Raw genomic sequence first — 20,575 nt, forward strand, 5'->3', positions numbered from 1 at the left:
TTCCGCTTACTGACCCCCTCTCATCTCCTAACTTTCGACGTCTTGATCATGGACTGGTTATATGTGGGCAACGGCGACTGTCTCATTTTTTTCGCTCGGGAAGCAGGTGATAAAATTAAATTCAAACAATTGATTAGATAGATGTAACAAAAAGATAAGAATTTAGATTAAAATAAGTATATGAGGATTAGAAGATTTATTGAACTATGATTAATTTTTTATTTAAAAAACTTATATATTATCCTTTTGATTAATATAAATATGTGTTTTTGGTTTAATCTATGGAAGTACTTATTATCTTCTCTTTTTTCTTTTTAAAATTTTATAATAAGTCAACAAGCATGATGTCAGATTCGAAGAAAACTAGTATGAGTACTTTGATTAAGAAAAGAAAGGAGACAAATCGAGCAAAAAATGTGAAAAAAAGAAGATATTAGACATTATGGCAAGTATTTCTAACTAAATTCTTCATATCTTGAAAAGTAAAAATTATTGGTTTTAGACCATAAAAAATAATTTTGTTGAGTATGATTTACAGGATCTCAATATTATCTAAGATCAAATAAATGAAGATATATAGAAAGATGTGATAACTCTCTTATAAGCAATAGATATAATCTATATTTTCTCGAATCATATTAGTTTCAACATTAACAAAAGCTTAAAAAATATTAAAAAAATATATTTGGAGGTATAGACAAAGTAAAAAAACTTTAAATTTTTTTATGTAAATTTAAAAATTTTGGAATCTATTATTGATTTTTTTCTCAAAAATCTATTCTATTGTGGACCAAATAAGGTTTTATAGTGAAAACCTAAAAGATTAAATAGTAGTAGAAAATGTTCTACAAAGTTTATATCTAAAACTTGATATGATTTCTACTAAGTTACATATGTGAATTAATAAGCTTATTTTAAATTCATTAATAAAAGTGAAAAAATCCCCAAATGAAATTTCAGAACATGTTGTTCAAATGAAGATAGATCATAAAAAGATCCAAAAGAAAAATCCAAAAATCAGGTCTCAAGGAAAGGGTCAAAATGATAGAAGTCGTGGACTATCTATCGCTTAAGACGATGACAAGACCGATCAAATGAAAGTAAGAGAAACTCAAAGGTAACAAAGAAACCGATCAATATTTTTGTTAAAAAAAATAGAGATAGTAAAAAATATTATTGGTATAAAAGTAAAAATCTAAATATTCCTTCCTGCTCTCATAATAAAAAAATATGGCCATCTTGAAAAACATATTAGAACAAAAATCAAACAAATTATTATGAAAATATAATAGTGAAAAAAAGATAAAAAAATAATTTTTATGAAAAAATAATATTCTAGAACTATTTGACTTTTGGATAGATAGAAAATACTTATATGACACAATCAGATCTACAATGTAGATAGAAAATAATAGTAAGATTTAGGTGAAATGGAAAGAAATAATTATTATGAATAATAAATCTGGTAAATTTTTTAATAATATGATGTTTACTCTTGATTTAAAACAAAACCTTATTATTATAGGACAATTGATGAGAAAATAATATTATGTTATTTTTATGATGAAAAATATTTAATTTATAATCAAAATTTAAAAATTGATAGCAACTATGAGGATCATAAAAAAAATAAATTATTTATTTTTTCCCTTACATGCATTTACTGTTGCTATTATCGATGAATCTACGTTATGATATAAAAGATATAGTTATTTGAATTATGGTGGACTAGACCTTTCGAATCAAAAGAATATGATAGTTGGTTTGCCTAAAATTAAGAATAAAAATACTATTTATGAATTATGTATTTAAAAAAAATAATACAGAAATTTCTCACAGACAAATCATTGGAGAGCAAAAAAATGATTAAAACTTATGCATGTAGATATTTGTGGACCTATATAGATTGTAAGTAAATATTTTTTTATTTATAGATAATTGCATAAGGATGATATAGTTATATTTTTTAAAATAAAAAACAAAAAGAATTTTCTATTTTCAAAAGTTTCAAAGTATAGGTAGAAAAATAAAACGGTTGTTTTATTAAACTCTGCATACTAATAAAGGGGATGAATCCACTTTCAAAGATTTTTTTATATTTTATAAAAAAATATAGATATTTACAAGTAACTAATTATAAGCTATATCCCCAATAAAATAGAGTAGTATAGTAAAAAAACTAAGTTATGGTCGAGAGTATGCTTAAAGAAAAAACAATACTAAATGAATTTTAGGTAGAAGTTAAAAAGTATAATAGTACATTTGTTAAATCACTTTACTACCAAAGACATGGTTGAACAGAAAGCTAGATGTAGGTCATTTAAAGGTATTTATTTTTATTACTTACTATAATATTTCTACAAAAAAAATAGAAACAAGCTTGATGACAAAAGTATTGAATGCATATTTATTGACATAGTAATGAGAAAAAAGGCTTTAGGCTTAATAATCCAACAACTGAAAATATTGATCGTAAGTCATGATATTAGTTACGCTTGAAACTCCAAAACAATTAAAATTTTAATAGTTGTACGAGAAAAAGTCGACACATGATATACTGTCTATTGTTAATATCTCATCCAAATCTTTTCATATTTCTAGTTATATTGAAATACCTCTAGGGAAATTTTATAGTATATTATAGATATACCAATATGGTGATTTTGTATATTTTGCTTTAAGACCTACTTGTTTTGAAGTTGCAGCTTCAGCGTAAGTAACGAATGATAAACTATAAGTTATTCTTCAATTGCTAAAATCAATACAATTAAAATGATATTAGCATTGAAAGTTTAGGAAAAATGATAGATTTATCAATTTGATGAAATTAGCCTTCTTATATAGAAAGTTGTAAGAAGAGATTTATGTAAAGCAACTTGAAAGATTTGAAATTAAAGGGCTAAAAGATAAAGTGTACAAATTGGATAAGACATTATATAGTTAGAAACAAGCAACGAAAACATGGTACAACAGAATTGATAAGTACTTTCTTCAATATAATTTTTAAAAAAAATCTAAGTAAATCAACTTTATATATAAAAGCCTAAGAGATAAAATTTTGTTATCTATTTATGTACATGATATGAGTTATATTAAAAATTTATCAGATATACTTATTAAATTTAAAAAGAAATAATGTTTGAATTTGAAATGATTGATCTAGGGCTTTTATATTATTTTGAGAATGAAAATTATTTAAGATACAAATAAAATTTTTTTATGCCAAAAAAATACTAAAGATTTGTTTAAAGTAATTTCATATGACAACTTGTAAGCTAGTGAATACTTAAATGAATATAAATGATAAACTTATGTTAGATTGTAGAGCTAAAAAAATGAATAAAAAATAATATAGAAGTTTAATTGAAGAGTTTATTTATTTCACACATTGAAGGCTAGATATTATGTTTGTAATTAGTTTGTTATCTAAATTTATGCATAGCCCTAGTAAATATCACTTTGGAGTAACTAAATGAGTTCTTAAATATATTAAGGGAATCCTAAATTATGATATTTGTTATGAGAAGATGAAATATTTTAAGTCATATTTTTATACCACGATTGGACTGGTTATATGGATGAAAGAAAAAACACTTCATGATTTATGCTCAACTAACTTTATGGATAATAAAAAAATAAAAATATGTAACTCTCTCAAGCTTCTAGTCAAAGTATATTGCAGTTACAAATATGATATATCAACGAAGAATTCTAACATATCTTCATGAAAAGACAAGATGAATCAACTAAAATATAGTATGACAATAAGTTTACTATTACAATAAAGAAGAATCCTATCTTTCATGAGGCACCAAATATATCGAAGTTTTATTTCGTTTCATTCATGAACTAATTTATAAAGAAAAAATTCAAATAGATTATTGCAAGGATCAACTTATCGATATCTTTACAAAAGAAATATTTTTATTTTTTTCAAAAATAACTTTAAGTTATAACTATTTTAAATTAAGTGGTGCGATCAAATTAATTCAAATAGTTAGGATTAGATATAAGAATTTAGATTCAGATAAACAAATAGGGATGAGGAGATTTATTGGGTTATGATTGATTTTTTTATTTTAAAAATTTATAACTAATATAAATACATATTTTGAATACTCTAAAATATTATAAATAAAAATATTCCTCATGCCTTTTATTATTATTATTTTTTCTCCCTAAAGTTTTGCAGAAAGCCAACAACAGCAGATGCCACAGCAAAGGACGGAGAAAGGATGCGGAATCACGTCCTGTGGTTGTGGCTCAAAGGATAGCCGCTTGGCGAGTGCGTCGCCCATGTTTCATTAATCTTGATCAAGACTGTTCTTCTCCAATGGCCTCTCCTCCTGTGACAGGCGAATATTACTTCTCTGTCACGAGGTCGTCTTCACCTGACGTCCATTCTCGATTGCAGAATTCGTGGACATCCTCACCCGCTCACTCGAATTCTATCCTACCTCAAAAACGGACAATACACGAACAGTAATCCAACGAAACGCTGTCGCAATGCACTTCTTTCTTTGATGTTTGGTGGTATTGGATCCGCACTCCATCTGCTGCATGTGGGGACTAAATTTTGTACGACCGAAGAGGACAGTATGCGGTATTTGATTTGGGCTTGCTAGAGAAAGTGACATAAATGTTTGATGTATCAACGTTAAAGAGCGTAATTTTCCGGGTGGGTCAGCACAAGCATCAATGATGAGAAGAGAAGAAATGTCAATCCAATTTGCTTCGTTATTTGTGGTACGTTTGCATGATATGTCCCCATTGGTATCGATGACAATGGCACACTGCAGCGCTGTCGACACGCATCCACGCTTCCAGCATTGTTGTCTGGCCACAATTTGGTATCCAGTGGTTGCATCGCATTAGACATCCATGAACTCGAAGTAGCCAATGCAATGTGATCCACTGTCATCCTTTCTTTTGGGAGCACAAAAATCTAAATTTCCAACACAACATGAAAAGAGAGTCCGAAAAGGTAAGAGAGAATAAACCACTGTCTGGATAAAATAGTTGATCAGACCTGCAGGTGACTCGTCAGTTTTCACTGGGGAATGATTAGGGAGATTACTGCGATGCTTGCAGAGACTTTCCCAAGGGAGACATCTCCTCGCAAGAATCCAAACACATGATATCCCAAAGGATAGGGAATCGACGGTAGGAGACCTGCAAACATCACGCATCCTCGTAACAATTAGTTTGGTTGAAATGGAAATATCATCTTTTTTCACTAATTTTTTTTCTGTTTCCTTTTCATTTATCTATTTGTTTCGAGTCTGCATGCAGTAGCCAGCATTTGGAGCATTTTTTGTTCTTTTTTTTGGGATGCCGACAAGCTTTTTGACGTAATTAGCGTTAGAACACACGTCAGAAGAATAGTTAAAGAAGTGACAGTTCTACTGGCAGCTGTAGTGCCCCAACTATTTGCAGCCCATTTCAGTAATCTTAGGAAGATCATTGCTGGGTGAGTCTTCTCTAATTTACTAATCTGTGCATCTATTACCAGAGTAATTATCTTCTTTTTAGATCAAAAGACAAAAAGCTGTAGTCAAACACTGGATTGGTTGTCTTCTCGGGTGCGGATGAGATGTTCTGTACAAGAGCTGCTTAGATTCTCCGCAACTGGTGCGGCCGTTTTTACCGGTACTTCCAAGCCAAGCCTCTGCCCTCTTGTGTCTGACACGGCGTGGAAGAAACACGAGACAAGACTCTCGAGTGATCGGTGAAAGAAAATAAAAGACACACAAAAAAACAAATCCCGAAAAGTTTGCAGCCTCAGAAATATAAGGATGACGCGTCTCCTCGCTCGGGCAATCACGACCCCAGAAATTTTCGGATAGAAATGCTCCAAATAGACGTCTACGAACCGTCCGTTCCAGCTGACCGCAGCAACAGCAGCAGCAGGAGGAGGAGGAGGCAGAGAAGATTTTTGGATTTTTGTGCGGTGGTGTCTTGTCTGGTTTTCTTTTTTTTATGCCTCGATTTCCTTTCGTCTACGTCTTCATTTCCTTTTCTTCCTTGGCTCGCGCTTCCTCGTCTCTTCTTTTTTTTCCCCCTTCTTTTCTTATCTCCCCCATCTGCCAGGCCCGAACAGAGCAGCAGACTGTTCGTGGTAATCCAGCATACCCGGCACCTTTGGCCACCTCCTGCTACTACCACAACAAAGTTCCTGAAGGTCGTTCCGGGACTTCATTTTAACTGTTTTTCCTTTTATATCTCAGAAACCAGGAATGTTTCTTGATAGAAAGAAAGAAAGATGGTATTTGAGTTCTTTTATCTTTGTACTCTTTTGTCTCTGAAATATTTGTTTGATATGATCAAAAGGAGCTTCTTTTTTCTCTTGAAATTTTGTCAGTTCGAGTTTGGAAATTTTGGTTGCAATAGCCACAGTCTTTTGTGTCACTTGTTTGTCAAGTCTAGGTTTAAAAAAGAATTTCCCCATTTGGCCTCTGCCTCAAGGAATCACATTTATGATACTTAAGACTTCCTTTGATGTCTTCCGCTATTGCTAAGTGAGTCTGCTTGCCACTGGTTCACAAGGTCAACTTTATCTTAGGAGAAAAAGAGAACATTTCTATTTTCTGATCATGTGAGTTCTTTGATTTCATGTGTTGCTTAGTAGGAGTCCTTTGTGTTTGCGGATGAGCTGATCAAATCTAGCTGTCTACTGACGATTGTAATTCACAGTACTTACGTGATAGTTGTCAATATCCACATTTGACTATCTCAAGAACTTGTTGCCATGATGATATTTTTCTCTTTTCCTAATGTACCTTTTGGACTTCTATCTACAGGTCAAATTGTTTCACGGGACCTGAATCTGGGGCATGAGAACTCCAAGTCTATAAAGCAGGCATGGTCAAGTGAGAAGCATTTGGATTTAGTTTTGGTGATCACAAATTAGTGTGAAAATGATACCAAGTTCATGCAAATCTGAAGGTGCATCAGGGATGCTAACTGACACTGAACCGACTGAAAAGTGGATGGCATTTCCAACCGTGGGTTCTAAAATGCCTCCAGCCTCCACTGAAATACTAGAGGAGACAAGTAAGATTAAGAGCACACAGTTGCTGAACCAGAAGCTAGGAGAGCAGGGAATTGTAGATAACTTGGATGGTGGAAAGTCTAATAAGAAAAGTGAGAGTCAAAGATCTTCTTGGGATCGAAATAAAATATCGACAGAAATAGTTTCAGACTCAGCAAGGACTTCGATTGAGTCAAGTTATTCTCTGGAATCAGCAATCCCTCGGGTTTCTCAAGAACTGAAGGATGCACTCTCTACTCTTCAGCAGACTTTTGTTGTCTCAGATGCAACAAGGCCTGATTGCCCTATAGTGTATGCTAGTACTGGTTTTTTCAGCATGACAGGATATTCGGCAAAGGAAATTATTGGAAGAAACTGGTGTGTTCTGCGTCCTGTATTTTCTCCTTCATTTAAGTGTTCAATCTGAAATGAAGCTCAATTGCAGCTCAGAAAGGATTGCAGGCTATATAACCTTAATTATTCCAAGGAGACATGGAGTAAATGATAGAAAAAAAAATTCATATGCTTTGATGAATGATATGTATAACATTTACATAATAATCGTCAACACTCTCTTCTCTTTGCTGCAGTCGTTTTCTTCAAGGCCCAGATACTGATAAACTGGAAATTGCAAAGATAAGAGAAGCTGTCAGGACTGGAAAATCTTACTGTGGAAGGCTCTTAAACTACAAGAAGGATGGTACGAAATTTTGGAACCTTCTAACCATAACACCCATAAGGGATGTGAATGGGAATATTGTCAAATACATAGGGTGAGTCTTTTCCTTCTACCTAATGCAATCTTTATCTTCCTAGCTTTCAATCTTTTCTTGGCAAATTGTAATTCAGAACTCTCTATTTATACCTGCTCAGTATCTATATTGGATCTTGCTTTACATGAGTTTCTTTGGAGATAACAATTGCATAACTTATTGCAACATTGGAAGACTCGAGAATGGAATACTAAAAAGCCAATTTCTGATAGTTGCAGTGGATTAAAGATCAACATTATTTTCTATAGTTCAAATATGTCTGAATGGTGTTGTCTCATGTGTTTCTCTCATCTTTCTGCATTTTTTTGAGCCCAAGGTGGGGCCTGTCGAAGAAGATTTGCCCACATGTCCTCTCAGGTCAAACTAATAGTTTAGAACCAGCTTTGCTATAGTAACATATTGGGTTTATACAAGAAATAGTTCTTATTAGATATTTTAAAAAGCTTGTTATGTTGATATCGTAAATTGGATTCAGAGGGTAAACTGTGTCAACCAAAATAACTTAATTTTTTGGTGATAATTATTCAAAGAACTTTATGATTGTCTAAAAGGACAAGCCCTATTGTTTGCAGTTTTATATCAGAAATTTGAGGGCTAAAATGAACCACAAAACTATGCTTCAGAGAGGAAGACGTTGCTTATTAGTTATTGTTAAATTGGATAAGTTGATATCATGAAGTTAAAATTATATAATTAATAAATATAGAGTCCAGACATTTTATAAGTGTTTAGACTTTTCAACCCTTTTGAGAATAACTTTTTCTGGGATTTCTTCCAGGAAAGAAAGTCTGGATTTAACTAGAGCAAGTCTCAAAAAGGAAGTCAGTATCACTCTAGTCTAATTTAAGTTCTCCAATGATTTAAGTGATGCGAATTTAAATCCATATTAATGTTCTCACTAATTAAAATGATCAATAAAATTAAGACCGAGGCTTGTAGTATATGGCATCATATGCTTTGTTAGTAGCTTCTTAATGTTAACTTTAGGGCAATTTTCTAATGTTTGTCTGAAATATTTAGTGAATAAAAGTGAAAAATGACCACAGGCCAACTCCAGATCTATAGACAAAGTCTCTCAAACTTAAGATAGTTTTATTTATGTTGAATTGAATTTAGTTGAGAAGGATATGATAAGGCTGATTTGTCAAAATGAATTTGGGTCTTTTATTACCATTTTAGTAATTCTTTCGGTCAGGAATACCACTAAAGAAGATATAACATCAGGGTTTCAAGATGATGTAACCAAGGTTCGTTGTACCATACCGTACCGGCATTTCGACCCAGGCTCGGTACGGTACGATACCGGTGTACCGGATGGTACATTAGGGCGTACCGAGCGGTACACCCTGGTGTACCAAATAATTTTTATTTTTTCATATTGTAGCAGTGTTACAGTATAGTACTGTAGCACTATAGTAGTGCTACAGTATAGCACTGTAGTATTGTAGCGGTACCGGGCGGTCCGCGTATCGGTAACCTGTCGGACCGGTATATATCGCCTGGTATGGGCGGTACACTTCGGTACGACAGACCTTGGATGTAACTAATAGAGAAACTTCTGTTAAGGTTTGTTCCCATCACATCTAACTGCCAAATGCTAACTATAAGAATGGAATTACATGTAGAGCTTCTTTCATCCCTTCCAACTTATCACCATCATTAGCTTACAGAAACTTATTTTGTATCATTTCTGCCAGCATCTTTTCTTTCTAAATCTGCATGCTTGTAGATGCTTGCTAATTTCTTCCATATAATTTTTTACTGCTGTAATAAAGGGAGAACTATAGCAAAAGCTATGATACTTACCTACTTTATAATTTTTTTTCATAATAAAGTTAATATTGTGCGTGGTGTATTGTTTTGTTAAAATGGTCTAAGAAGTTTTAGACATGTTTTATTATCTACTTATTGGATACATATGAACTCCGATACCCATCATGCATTTGGTTTTTCAGTTTTCTATTCTTACTATACCAAATATCTTTTAAATATTTCGTTTGATTTTCTTTCAGAGTTTTTGACACTTCTGGCACTCTTAAATTCAGGATGCAGGTTGAGGTCAGCAAATATACAGAAGGTCTAAATGACAAAACCATGCGCCCAAATGCCTTGCCAATGTCTTTGATTCGTTATGATGGTTAGAATACTTCAAAAGCATTCTATTTATTAGCATATTGATTACTGCTCAAGAGGGACCAACTTATTTGTCTTTCCACATCAGCACGACAAAAGGAGAAGGCCTTGTCTTCTATTGAGGAGGTTGTCCAGACTGTGAAGCATCCTCGCTCTCACTCACAAGCTGTAGATCATGATATTGCTATCAAGTTTGACGCCCATGAGACAATCCAAATTGACTCTTCCCTTCAAGATTCTTCAGAGATTAAACATTTTAAGTCACCAGGTAGAATGACTATTTCATTAGATGCTAAACGCGAGTCATCAAGAATGAGCAGTTGGAAACCTGGTCGTTCTTCCTCAACTGGGTAAGTGATATCATTTACTGACCTGATATAGATTTTAATACAAAATTGCTCAATAATTAACAAGTATCATCATTAGTACAAGATGCCGTCAGTGCATGTCAGGTGATCATTAGAAGCCCAAGAACCCAACATTTTACCAAACTTGTTTCTTTAAAGTTTTAAGTATGTATAGCATGTTATTCAACATCCAATCATATTTGAAACATGTAGAGAGAAGTTAGTGGATATTGATTTCCCACTTCTTTAGGCACAAAATATGTTGGAAAGTAAATGTTAATGTTGGGAGTAAGTTTGACCAGGTGTTGACCAAGTGTGTGGACAAGTTCTTTACAGGAGAGATGTTTAATTTGACAAAAAGTTGAGAAAAAGATCATTTCAGGACATGCAAAAATAATTGTGTTTTGGATTCTCATTTGAAATTAAAGGGAGGTAGTTTTTCACAAATGATTGTCTCATGCTGCTCATAGAAAATTTGAAGATTTTAAAATTCAAGTCCTGTACTTATAGTTAAAGTGGCATTTTTTTTTTCACACTAAGTTTGGTCACTTAGAGTCTTGCACTTATCATACTATTATATTTTCCTAATATAGTGGGGTAAGAGCCCTTTGAAATTTGAACTATTAAGTAAATAATTGATGACAAATTATACCTAGACCATACATCCTTGACTTTGTACCAAAAAATTCCAGTCTTCCTAAGTTCCTACTTCCTATAATGTCTTGTTGGCTACGTAACTTGAAAGTATATGCTAGTTATTGCTAGAAAAATTACATCGTAACAAGAGACCAATATTGTCCATTATGAATTAATTTACTGATCACAGGGAAAACAAATTATTCATTGATATTTCCCATGAATAGTTTTTGTATTACTTGGTAAAATCGTTAATCTATAAACCAAATATATATCCATGTAGGAATATCTTTTTCAGTTGTCATTGTTTACCATAGCCATGAAAATATCATTTGTCTCCGGTTGATGCATGGGGGATTCTCCTGCATGCAGCTCCCAACTGCTACTAATGAATATCAAATCTTCCGTTGATACTTCACTTCGTATCCTTTCCATAATCAGTTGTGCAAATAGCCTTTAGAAATGGTGGTTTCTTTGAAATTCCTAGTGCACATAAGATAACTTGTAACTTCACAACAACTTGATTAGTTTCCAAGGAATAACAACTGATCTCTTTGATCAATTTCACATGCACTTACTTCCATCTTCTAGCTGTACATTCAATATCAATCCAGGTTAGGATTTTGGGTATATTCTTTTGGCAAGAATGGCAAAAAAGCAATTGAAGTATTCTGGAACTTCTCAAACAACAATTGTATGGAGTATGGACTGCAGAGATAATCAATGTTTCAACACCCTGACATGTGCCAATGCTATTGTCACTGCAACTAATTGCACCAGTCAATTTTTTTAACTGCAAAACCATCATGATGATGGATTTGTTGAAATCAGACCTGTCAAAACCAAACATATGTTATTAATTGTGGATTTCAAACTTTGCTACTAATCTCCTCCTCTGAATGCAGATACTAGCACAAATGAAGTCTGCATTAATGCCCTTACAGACTAATGAGTGTGAACAAATAGCAAATTTTCCATTCAATAGGTTTTTCTTATTTATAGGGATACTTTTTATTATTGTTCTAATATTTTCTTCTATTTTCTTTACAGTTTAATACATGTATCCGAATAATTTCCTTCAATAATGTAGCTTATATGTTGAAAATTTTCCAGATACACAAGCAACAATTTGTGCTGCTATACTAAAAGTCTTCCAGTAATTTGCAGATTTATGGCAAGGAAACAGAGTTCCATAGAAAGATATGAACCTGATATTGAGCCAGAGATTCTAATGACCAAAGATGTCCAACGCACTGAAAGTTGGGACCATGTGGAGAGAGAAACAGATATACGACAAGGAATTGATTTAGCTACAACATTGGAGCGTATAGAAAAGAATTTTGTGATAACAGATCCCAGACTTCCAGATAATCCAATAGTAAGATCAATTAACTGAAAGATTATTTACATTATTCTATTACAAGACAACGTGAAAATGAATCCAACATGATCAAGCATTCAATAATTGCATATACGTATCTAGAGGAGGGTATATAATTGCATGTATATACAAATGCACATATGTAAATATGTTTAAAGATTCAGGTGTCTCCACTAGCTCATGTTTTAAGGTACAAGTAACGTGAATTTTGTCCACATGTTTTGGAGTTTTTCTTCCAAACTTGAATTTTTAACTTTTTACACTTAGGTAAGCCTTATATCTATGAAAATACTTATTGCTGCTTCTAGAACAGGTGATGATAGATATATTAGGTTTTAAATATGAAAAGAATTTTTTTTAATCAAGTTAGTTTCATTCATTGTTTTGGCACCACGAAGAATTGGACTTTTCCTTTTATAATAATCATGAGCTTCACATATATTATGTTTGATAAATGGTAAACTGTTGGAATATCCTTTTTGTTTCCCACACATAAACTCAGGAGACTAATTTTATGTGGTTATTTCTTATGCAGATATTTGCATCTGACAGCTTCCTTGAATTGACAGAGTATACACGGGAAGAAATTTTAGGAAGAAATTGTCGGTATGTAAAGACAATTCCCTCATCTCATAACTAGCAGCTATTAAGCAATTACCTTTTCAACATATACTTCCCTATTTTTATAAAATTCTGTTCTAATCATGCTGATTTGATCAAATTATATGAAAGATTATGATATTAGCAGTGCACTTGTTAAAAGGTGCTTCTCACAAATTCTTTTCTGATGACTGAGAGTTACATGTCATATCCTTTTCTTTCTTTTACTAGGAGTGTATTGAACTCATATTTGCTCACTGTTGCATCACAATACTATGATTAACTGATAAGCTGCTTATTAATGCGAACCAAACTAGAAATAAAGTTGGCTGTCTATCATGGAGAAAAATGGTTTTCTTGATCAATTGACATGCTGGTTTCTCAGAAGAGATTTTTCAATGTCAACCTCTTCGTTATCAAACTTTCATGCATCAGTTCCTTGGAAGTTGATTCTTTAGCGTCAAACATGTAAAATAGAATATCTATATCTATCCCCATTGGGTAGCATAATTAGTAGGGGCATCACCGCTCCTTGTGAGTAAAATCCCTAAACTATTGGCTCAAAGTAAAAGGTTTAGCTTATAAATGACATATGATATGCTTTTCTTTATTTAGATTGCAATATATATAACAGTCAATTGATTACAATTTCTAATGAAAGTACAAGATAATGGATAAATTTGTAAGATTCTAGATCCCATGTGTCCATAGATTGACCTGTAGCAGATCAGGTTGGGGTCTTTGGTATCTATTTTGATCTCAAATAACCATGGTCAAATGATATTGGAGGTACTGGATGTGCTTCCAATATCTCTTGTCAACAACTGCCAACAAGTGCTTTGAGCAACACAGTTTCACTTATGGGTGATGAATTGATCTTCATCTTTAATCCTATGTGGAATTTAATTGATTATTCAATTTAAAACTAGGATTGACCTCCACTGATCCTGTGCATACATCAATAGAGTTAAGTTGTATTTGGACCAAGCCAAATAAAGGCATGGTCAGGACATACTGAGAATATCTCATGTCTAGGGCAATAGATTTTTCTAAGGTGTCGGGCTGAACTTTTAGGGGCTTAAACGTTACTAGCATGTCTTGTCACCTTGGACAAATTAATTGATGTGTGATACAGCTAAGATTAGGATTCAACCAGTTAATGTAAAGTCTCCCTATATCATATCACCAAGGAAACACAACTTGGGAATAACTCTAGCATGGTTCAGGACTGGAATGATACTCATTTGAGTTGAGATTTTTAGTTTTTATCATATATAACAATCCTAAGGCAAATTGGTGGAAATAGTGAAGATTCTACATCATCCCCATTCCTACTTGAAAATATTCTTTTATATTTTGCTTTTTTTGACAGTTGTAGTCAATTTTAATAGCTAGTTCAATAATTTAAACCTGAGTCTGATACACATTCCGATAACCAATCAGATTGGTATGCTAGGTAATATACTGGTTTGTACTTCATGGTATCGTTTTAAAAAATAATAAAACAATGTAAGATGAACTGATACTGATCTATATGGTCTGATATTGATCCTTGTTCAGACTAGTAATATGAGTTATAACTTAGTATAACCATATAAGTCACTCTGACTGTTATTTGAAACCTTGGCTATTTTAGTGGGTCATAAGATTCCTATTATTAGCCTAATTGGTATCTTATAGTCACTATTTGAATATTGTATAACTTAGGTTATTTATTTTTCCAATAAAACTTTTATCTTGAGAGTTGTAGAGTTATCTTTCAAAAAGGATGTTATGGGAGATGTGATTAACTCTTTTCTCCACAACTCATATAAGTCTCTGGTTCTGGCCATTGGCACATCATTGAAGTGAACAGTAAAGCTTTCTTTACCTAATTTTCTTAATCCATTTCTCTTTCCTCTCTTTTGTCTCTCTTTCTTCCCAAAATTCCATAGGAGGTTATCAACTTCCTCTGAAGTAAATTGGCACCTCATTGGAGATGACTTATTCTGTAAAATTTCATGTTGTCCTTAGAGATTCCAGAAAATATTTTATTTCTTGAACATGATCTGTAAATTGAATAAGCAACTAACCAGTTTTTTGTTTGAACAAAGACTTATTTTTTGCCGCAGTTTTTCTTAACATGATCATTGATTGGATTAATTTATATATTTGTTTGTGATTACTTACCTTGGAGAGAGATTGTTTTTTCTTTTGGTTGGTGGAGGATGGGAGCTCAATTTACATTATCAATGATGCTTCTGAAATGGTAATTTGCCACTTGGTTGTTGCATCATGGAAGCTGAGGTTCTCAACAATTCCAAAACATAGCAGCAGTTGCCAGAACTCCACAGCATTTCTATTATGAGTGACTATTAAAGTGGACAAGTTTGCTATTTGTGAACTAAGATAAAAGCCTAAAATTCTACAGCTCCATCTCTGTAACTATCACATGAAACAGAAATTTTGTAACTTCTAAGAAGCATCATATATTATTTACAGAAAGCATATATAATTTTGTAACTACTAATCTTGGTCATTTTAGTCTTCTATTTTTTTGGCTGTGAATTTTACTAACTAGAATTTTAGTAGTTCTTTCAATACTTCAGTTATATTGGTATTGTCACGAAATCTTCAGCACCAATCTTTTATGCATATTACAGATTCCTTCAAGGACCTGATACAGATCAAGGAACTGTTGCAAAGATAAGGGAGGCTATAAGAGAGCAAAGGGAAGTCACAGTCCAATTAATTAATTATACAAAGAGTGGTAAGTTTGTAGCAGTGCTATGTGATTTTGCTTCTATATAATAACCTTTCTAATTGATCATCTGATCCAAATTGATGAACTGGAAAACTGCATCTTAGGCTGCTCATATTTAATCTATATACTGGATATGATAAATTCTACTGTATATTTTTAAACTCATTTGATTATGTTTGTTGATATTGTCTTACATATATTGGACTTGATATAGGAAAGAAGTTTTGGAACTTATTCCACTTGCAACCAATGCGTGATCAAAAGGTCATACAAAAGTTGTTTATTTTGGACGGTGTATCCTGTAACTGTAACATAAATTTCAGAAATTAAATTATTGGTCACTATGTTGATAGGGTGAGCTTCAATACTTCATTGGAGTGCAACTTGATGGCAGTGATCATGTTGAACCCCTTAGAAACCGCCTCTCAGAGAAGACAGAGTTACATAGTGCTAAAGTGGTAATTACATGATCTCTTTGTTTTTCAATCTAATTACATTGGTCAAGGACATGGATATTTCAATGATTTTGACTGAAGGAAGTGTGTTTCTGTAAGGCTCCCAAATTTTTATTTTTCCTTTGTACTCATGCTATCTATGCAAGGGCTGAAGGAATCATGTTTTGCATGTAATTTCAATGCAACAACCTCTCAGAGGTCACTTCTTTAGTTATTAAGTTTGTCCTCCACATCAAATAGTAGAACATCCTCTCTTGCATGTGCTTCAATGGCAAAATTCACACATATTAGAGAGAATTTGAATACTTGAGAACCTCACTGCCAGGTTGTTCCTCAGTTATCATAATGAGATATAACCAACACAGAGGACCATGATAATCATTGATCGTGAGTCCATAATCAGTACATTGGTTGATTAAGGTTTTCAAAACCACACATGGAACAAATAGTTCTATCTATGTCAAAGAAGTTTACTTAAAAAACAATAATTAATCAAAGTATAGTGGATGCTCTTTCATTAATTTTACATTCATCATTTGGTCCATATTCAATCTAAATTTTTAAATGCCTGCTAGTGTTTTTTTAGTTTGAATGTTGAACTTTAATCATACTAATTATTAACAGAAATATTTCTAGTAAAGATAAGGAGTTTTCATAGCCAATATGTAGCAATTTATTGTAATTGACAAAATGAGACAGGAGTATCACAATGCCAAAATCCTATAAAACCATAAAACATTTTATGACAAATATATTCTTTTGACAAGATGTGGAGATGCGCTATTTCTTTCTAGGATCTGTAAATATGAAAATTACTATAAAACTAGATGACAGAATGTCCATGGATGAAGTTACACGGAGACCGTAATGAATTACCTGACTAGAATTAGTGTGAAAAGAATTTTAACTAGCACAGTATTAGTAAACTAATTCTTCCTACGAGTCTCATACAAATAACAACCAGAACAATGTCACTGTATTTCATACATGATGGAGATACCAATAGATTTCGTTCATGTCGGAAGCATGTTATTTTTCCACCATCTGAAATTTTGAATATTTATTATACTGCTCTGTTAAAGTGTAAAATTTTATGATATACTGTTTCATTTGCATCTAATATTGTGGCTTGTTACCCAGGTTAAAGCTACAGCTGAGAATGTAGATGAAGCTGTCAGAGAGCTTCCTGATCCCAACTTGGTAAGGTACATTTTCTAATTGCTTGTTTTTGGAGAAAGCCATTGACTTTTTCCATTTTGCAAGCAACATTTTTAGGTTATTCAACATTTCTTGAGTTTAAGTATTACTTATGCAAATCTTTTGATTGCCTCTACATCAGGAGAATTTGGTCTAATTTGATTCTGTTGTAATAAAGTCACGAGTGGAAATTTAAATACTTTCTATCAGGGTTCATCATTTTGGGTACCAGACCCGTCTTGGAGTTTTGTCAGGTCAGTACATACCGGAATGTACTAGTGTATTGACACACGATACATTGGGGCATGTCGACGGGGACTTCGGCGATTCGTGTTTCGGTTGCCAGTCGTACTGGTCCATACTGCCCATACCATACCGACTCAGGCGGTGCAACAGACATTGCTTTATATTTTAGTTTGTATATGCGAAAGACTATTCAATCTAGAAGTTCCTGAATTGCTTTTAACTCATAAGCACTGATAAATGAAATGCAAATTATGACTATGTGCCTGATAGAAACTGATATCACCTGCAGCTACATATATTCTGAAATGTTATCTTGCTGAAGTGCTGCTCTTTAGCTAAGCTAGACAAAGAAATTCAAAAAATGTTCACTATATTCTTGCCTCAACAAGTTACAACTTTAATAATTGAGGATTTATCCTTGATTTTTGCTATAAAGTGTGTCTAAGCATCTTTTGACATGTGTAAATTTTAAAAATAACTCAATAATTTCCAGATAAGTAGTTCATCTAGGGTTTGATGATTGTGGAATTGGTATATAAGCATTTGGAATGGACGTATGACTTGAAATGGACACAATGATAATCTGTTTGTTACTTGTCACAGTAGGTCAAAATATTATCAATTTTTTTTATTATCTCTTTTGGTTGCCTTGTAGATGTAAAACTTGAATACTATTCCCAATATGTAACAGCACAAGTAACCATGTGTCACATTATTGGCTTGGAAGGATAAAATTATCTTGAACATGATTCTGACAGATATGGCTTCTCAATGATCTAGAGGGTATATTTTGCACCAGGGACCAAGAGAAGAATGATACATGGTTTTGCGATGGATCAATTCGGTTGAGCTAAAATAATCAAGCGAAAAAGATTCCTGTCAATATATAGGGAGGGTCATGCAGAGAGGCAAGAGCATATTAAAATAAACATAAGAAGGGTGGTGGCCATAGGAAAAAAACCAAACGAAACTACAATCCAGACAGATGCAAGGAGGTTTTAATGAAGCAATTGGCTGAAGCAGATTGTATTGTTTCCAAGGGGATAACCAACTGATAAAGTTGATGAAGCCTCAGAAGTGTCAAATTTCAAATTTTTTAGAAGTTGAGAGTTGAGTATTTTACTAGATATGAAAATTTAGACAATGAGTAACTCATGTTTGTCCAACTGATTAAGTTGATAAAGCAAAGTGCCAAATGTCAAACTGATAAGGTGAGAGTTGAATCTTGTACAATGTTTATATTTGACTGTTTAATAACTTGTGCACCTTGTTTGGAAGATAGCCATGGAAAATTTGATATTCATTATTTTTTAATATGTAAAAGATGGTTAGAATATATGAGTTAGATAAAAGCTCAATTCCTATAGTGAGCAGACAGATGAATTCCCAGTATGATCAGTGAAGTGTATGTTTTACTTCATGAAAGTTCTCTAGGAATCTCTGCTATGATCAGTGAAAGTTCTCTGGCAAAATCTGATGATTAGAATGGATGGAAGACTACTTCTAGAATTTACATTTAGATGTATTATAAGAATAATATAAGGTATGATGGCATTTTGGATTATCAACTAATACTACAATCAAGAGCTCAATGACATAATGTTCCATGCAGTGGACCCTAAATAGTTGGGAACAGTTGCTCATACTACTATAGTAGTGCTTGGTAGGTGGTACTAGTAGTATTAATGGTAGTAGCATTGGTTGGTATTAGTGGTAGTAGTAGTTTTGTGGTCGTCATTGTAGAAGTCTTCATAAGTGCTCCTTTATTGTATATTAACTTAATATAGACAGATAGATGTAGTAAAGCAGTTGTCTTTCAATTTTCATCTTTAATTTGTAGTGTGCACTATGCACTTCCATTTGTATTTTCTGTACATAAATATTTTTAGATTTCATAAAATGTTTATTTAGTGCCATATAAAGAACTTATATTTAGCTTTTACTTTCATGGTTGAATGACCAATATTTTGTTGCATTCAGAGACCAGAGTACTTGTGGGCAATCCATTCAAAACCTGTCTTTCCAAAGCCTCACAAAAAGAACAATTCTTCTTGGGTAGCAATTAATAAGGTACTCATTCAACATTGTGTTTAGTGCCAAATGTGTAGCCACATTTATAAGGTAATGGAGAGGTATCATGACAATTCTGACCTTTTCATTTTAAGTTATTAGTTGCTCAGAAACATGTTCTGCATATTTAGGTGCAACACAGAATTTTCAGGTTAAACTCTTTAAAATCAGGAGATTGTTATGTATATCTGAAGAAGCCAACAGTTTCTGTTGATGTTTTATTTACTGTCATAATTATTCTTATTGTGTATACTGTTACAACTTACAATTATTATCTTTTTTATGGAGGGAAGGGGATGGGATTTGTCCTGAAACATGTTATTTATGAAAACAACAGCTATTTAGTTTTAGATATGTTACACCTGAAAGATGAAAGAGCCTATTATCAGTCTGCAATAAATTTTCTTTTATAGTGGCTGGGTCTATGCCCTTGCTGTGCAATATCTTGGTCAGCATAAAGATACTCTTTGAGCAAGAGGCATCCTCTCTACTCACAACAATTAAATTAAGCATGAAATCAAATTTTCTCTTTTTCAACACTGGCCTATGCCCTTGCTCTTCAATATCTTGGTCACCATAAAGATACTCTTTGAGCAAGAGACATCCTCTCTACTCTCAACAAATAAATTAAGTATGAAATCAAACTTTCTCTTTTTCAAAACTAGCAGTTGGATCCTTATATATGATTATGTACTGATTCACAATAGATGCACCAATATGAAATTTGCTACCATGAAACCACAAAGTCCAAAAGACCCTAAATATATGCCTGTTGTTTTGGCACTTGGAATAAGAAAAAATTAAACATGAACAAGGGGCAGAATGAGAAATTAATATGAGAAAAAGCATTGAAGAACATTACACATGATAACCCGACATTCTTTTTGGGGAAGGAATTTAGAGATGAAAGGCAAAAGAACATCACATTACATAGAATTTAGACAAGTTAAAACATAAAAAGAAA

At 32.8% G+C, this 20,575-nt stretch overlaps 1 protein-coding gene across 2 annotated transcripts in view; it reads left to right on the top strand.

Annotated features, from left to right (window-relative positions):
• The first annotated feature begins 5,910 nt into the window (after positions 1–5,910).
• The window catches only part of LOC135644654 (phototropin-2-like), a 38,731-nt gene continuing 24,066 nt past the window's right edge, over positions 5,911–20,575 (top strand). The window contains exons 1-12 of one of the 2 annotated variants that reach the window (XM_065162431.1): positions 5,911–6,181; positions 6,801–7,408; positions 7,621–7,803; positions 9,849–9,940; positions 10,025–10,286; positions 12,087–12,297; positions 12,836–12,906; positions 15,543–15,649; positions 15,858–15,907; positions 15,997–16,101; positions 17,239–17,298; positions 19,522–19,611. In XM_065162431.1, coding sequence (XP_065018503.1) covers positions 6,918–7,408; positions 7,621–7,803; positions 9,849–9,940; positions 10,025–10,286; positions 12,087–12,297; positions 12,836–12,906; positions 15,543–15,649; positions 15,858–15,907; positions 15,997–16,101; positions 17,239–17,298; positions 19,522–19,611 — 1,722 coding nt within the window. In that variant the 5' untranslated portion in view covers positions 5,911–6,181; positions 6,801–6,917. The remainder of the gene's footprint in view (positions 6,182–6,800; positions 7,409–7,620; positions 7,804–9,848; positions 9,941–10,024; positions 10,287–12,086; positions 12,298–12,835; positions 12,907–15,542; positions 15,650–15,857; positions 15,908–15,996; positions 16,102–17,238; positions 17,299–19,521; positions 19,612–20,575) is intronic. The other variant, XM_065162432.1, reaches the window with a different exon arrangement.

Source organism: Musa acuminata, chromosome BXJ3-8 (assembly GCF_036884655.1).
Source record: "Musa acuminata AAA Group cultivar baxijiao chromosome BXJ3-8, Cavendish_Baxijiao_AAA, whole genome shotgun sequence".
NCBI classification, from domain to species: domain Eukaryota; kingdom Viridiplantae; phylum Streptophyta; class Magnoliopsida; order Zingiberales; family Musaceae; genus Musa; species Musa acuminata.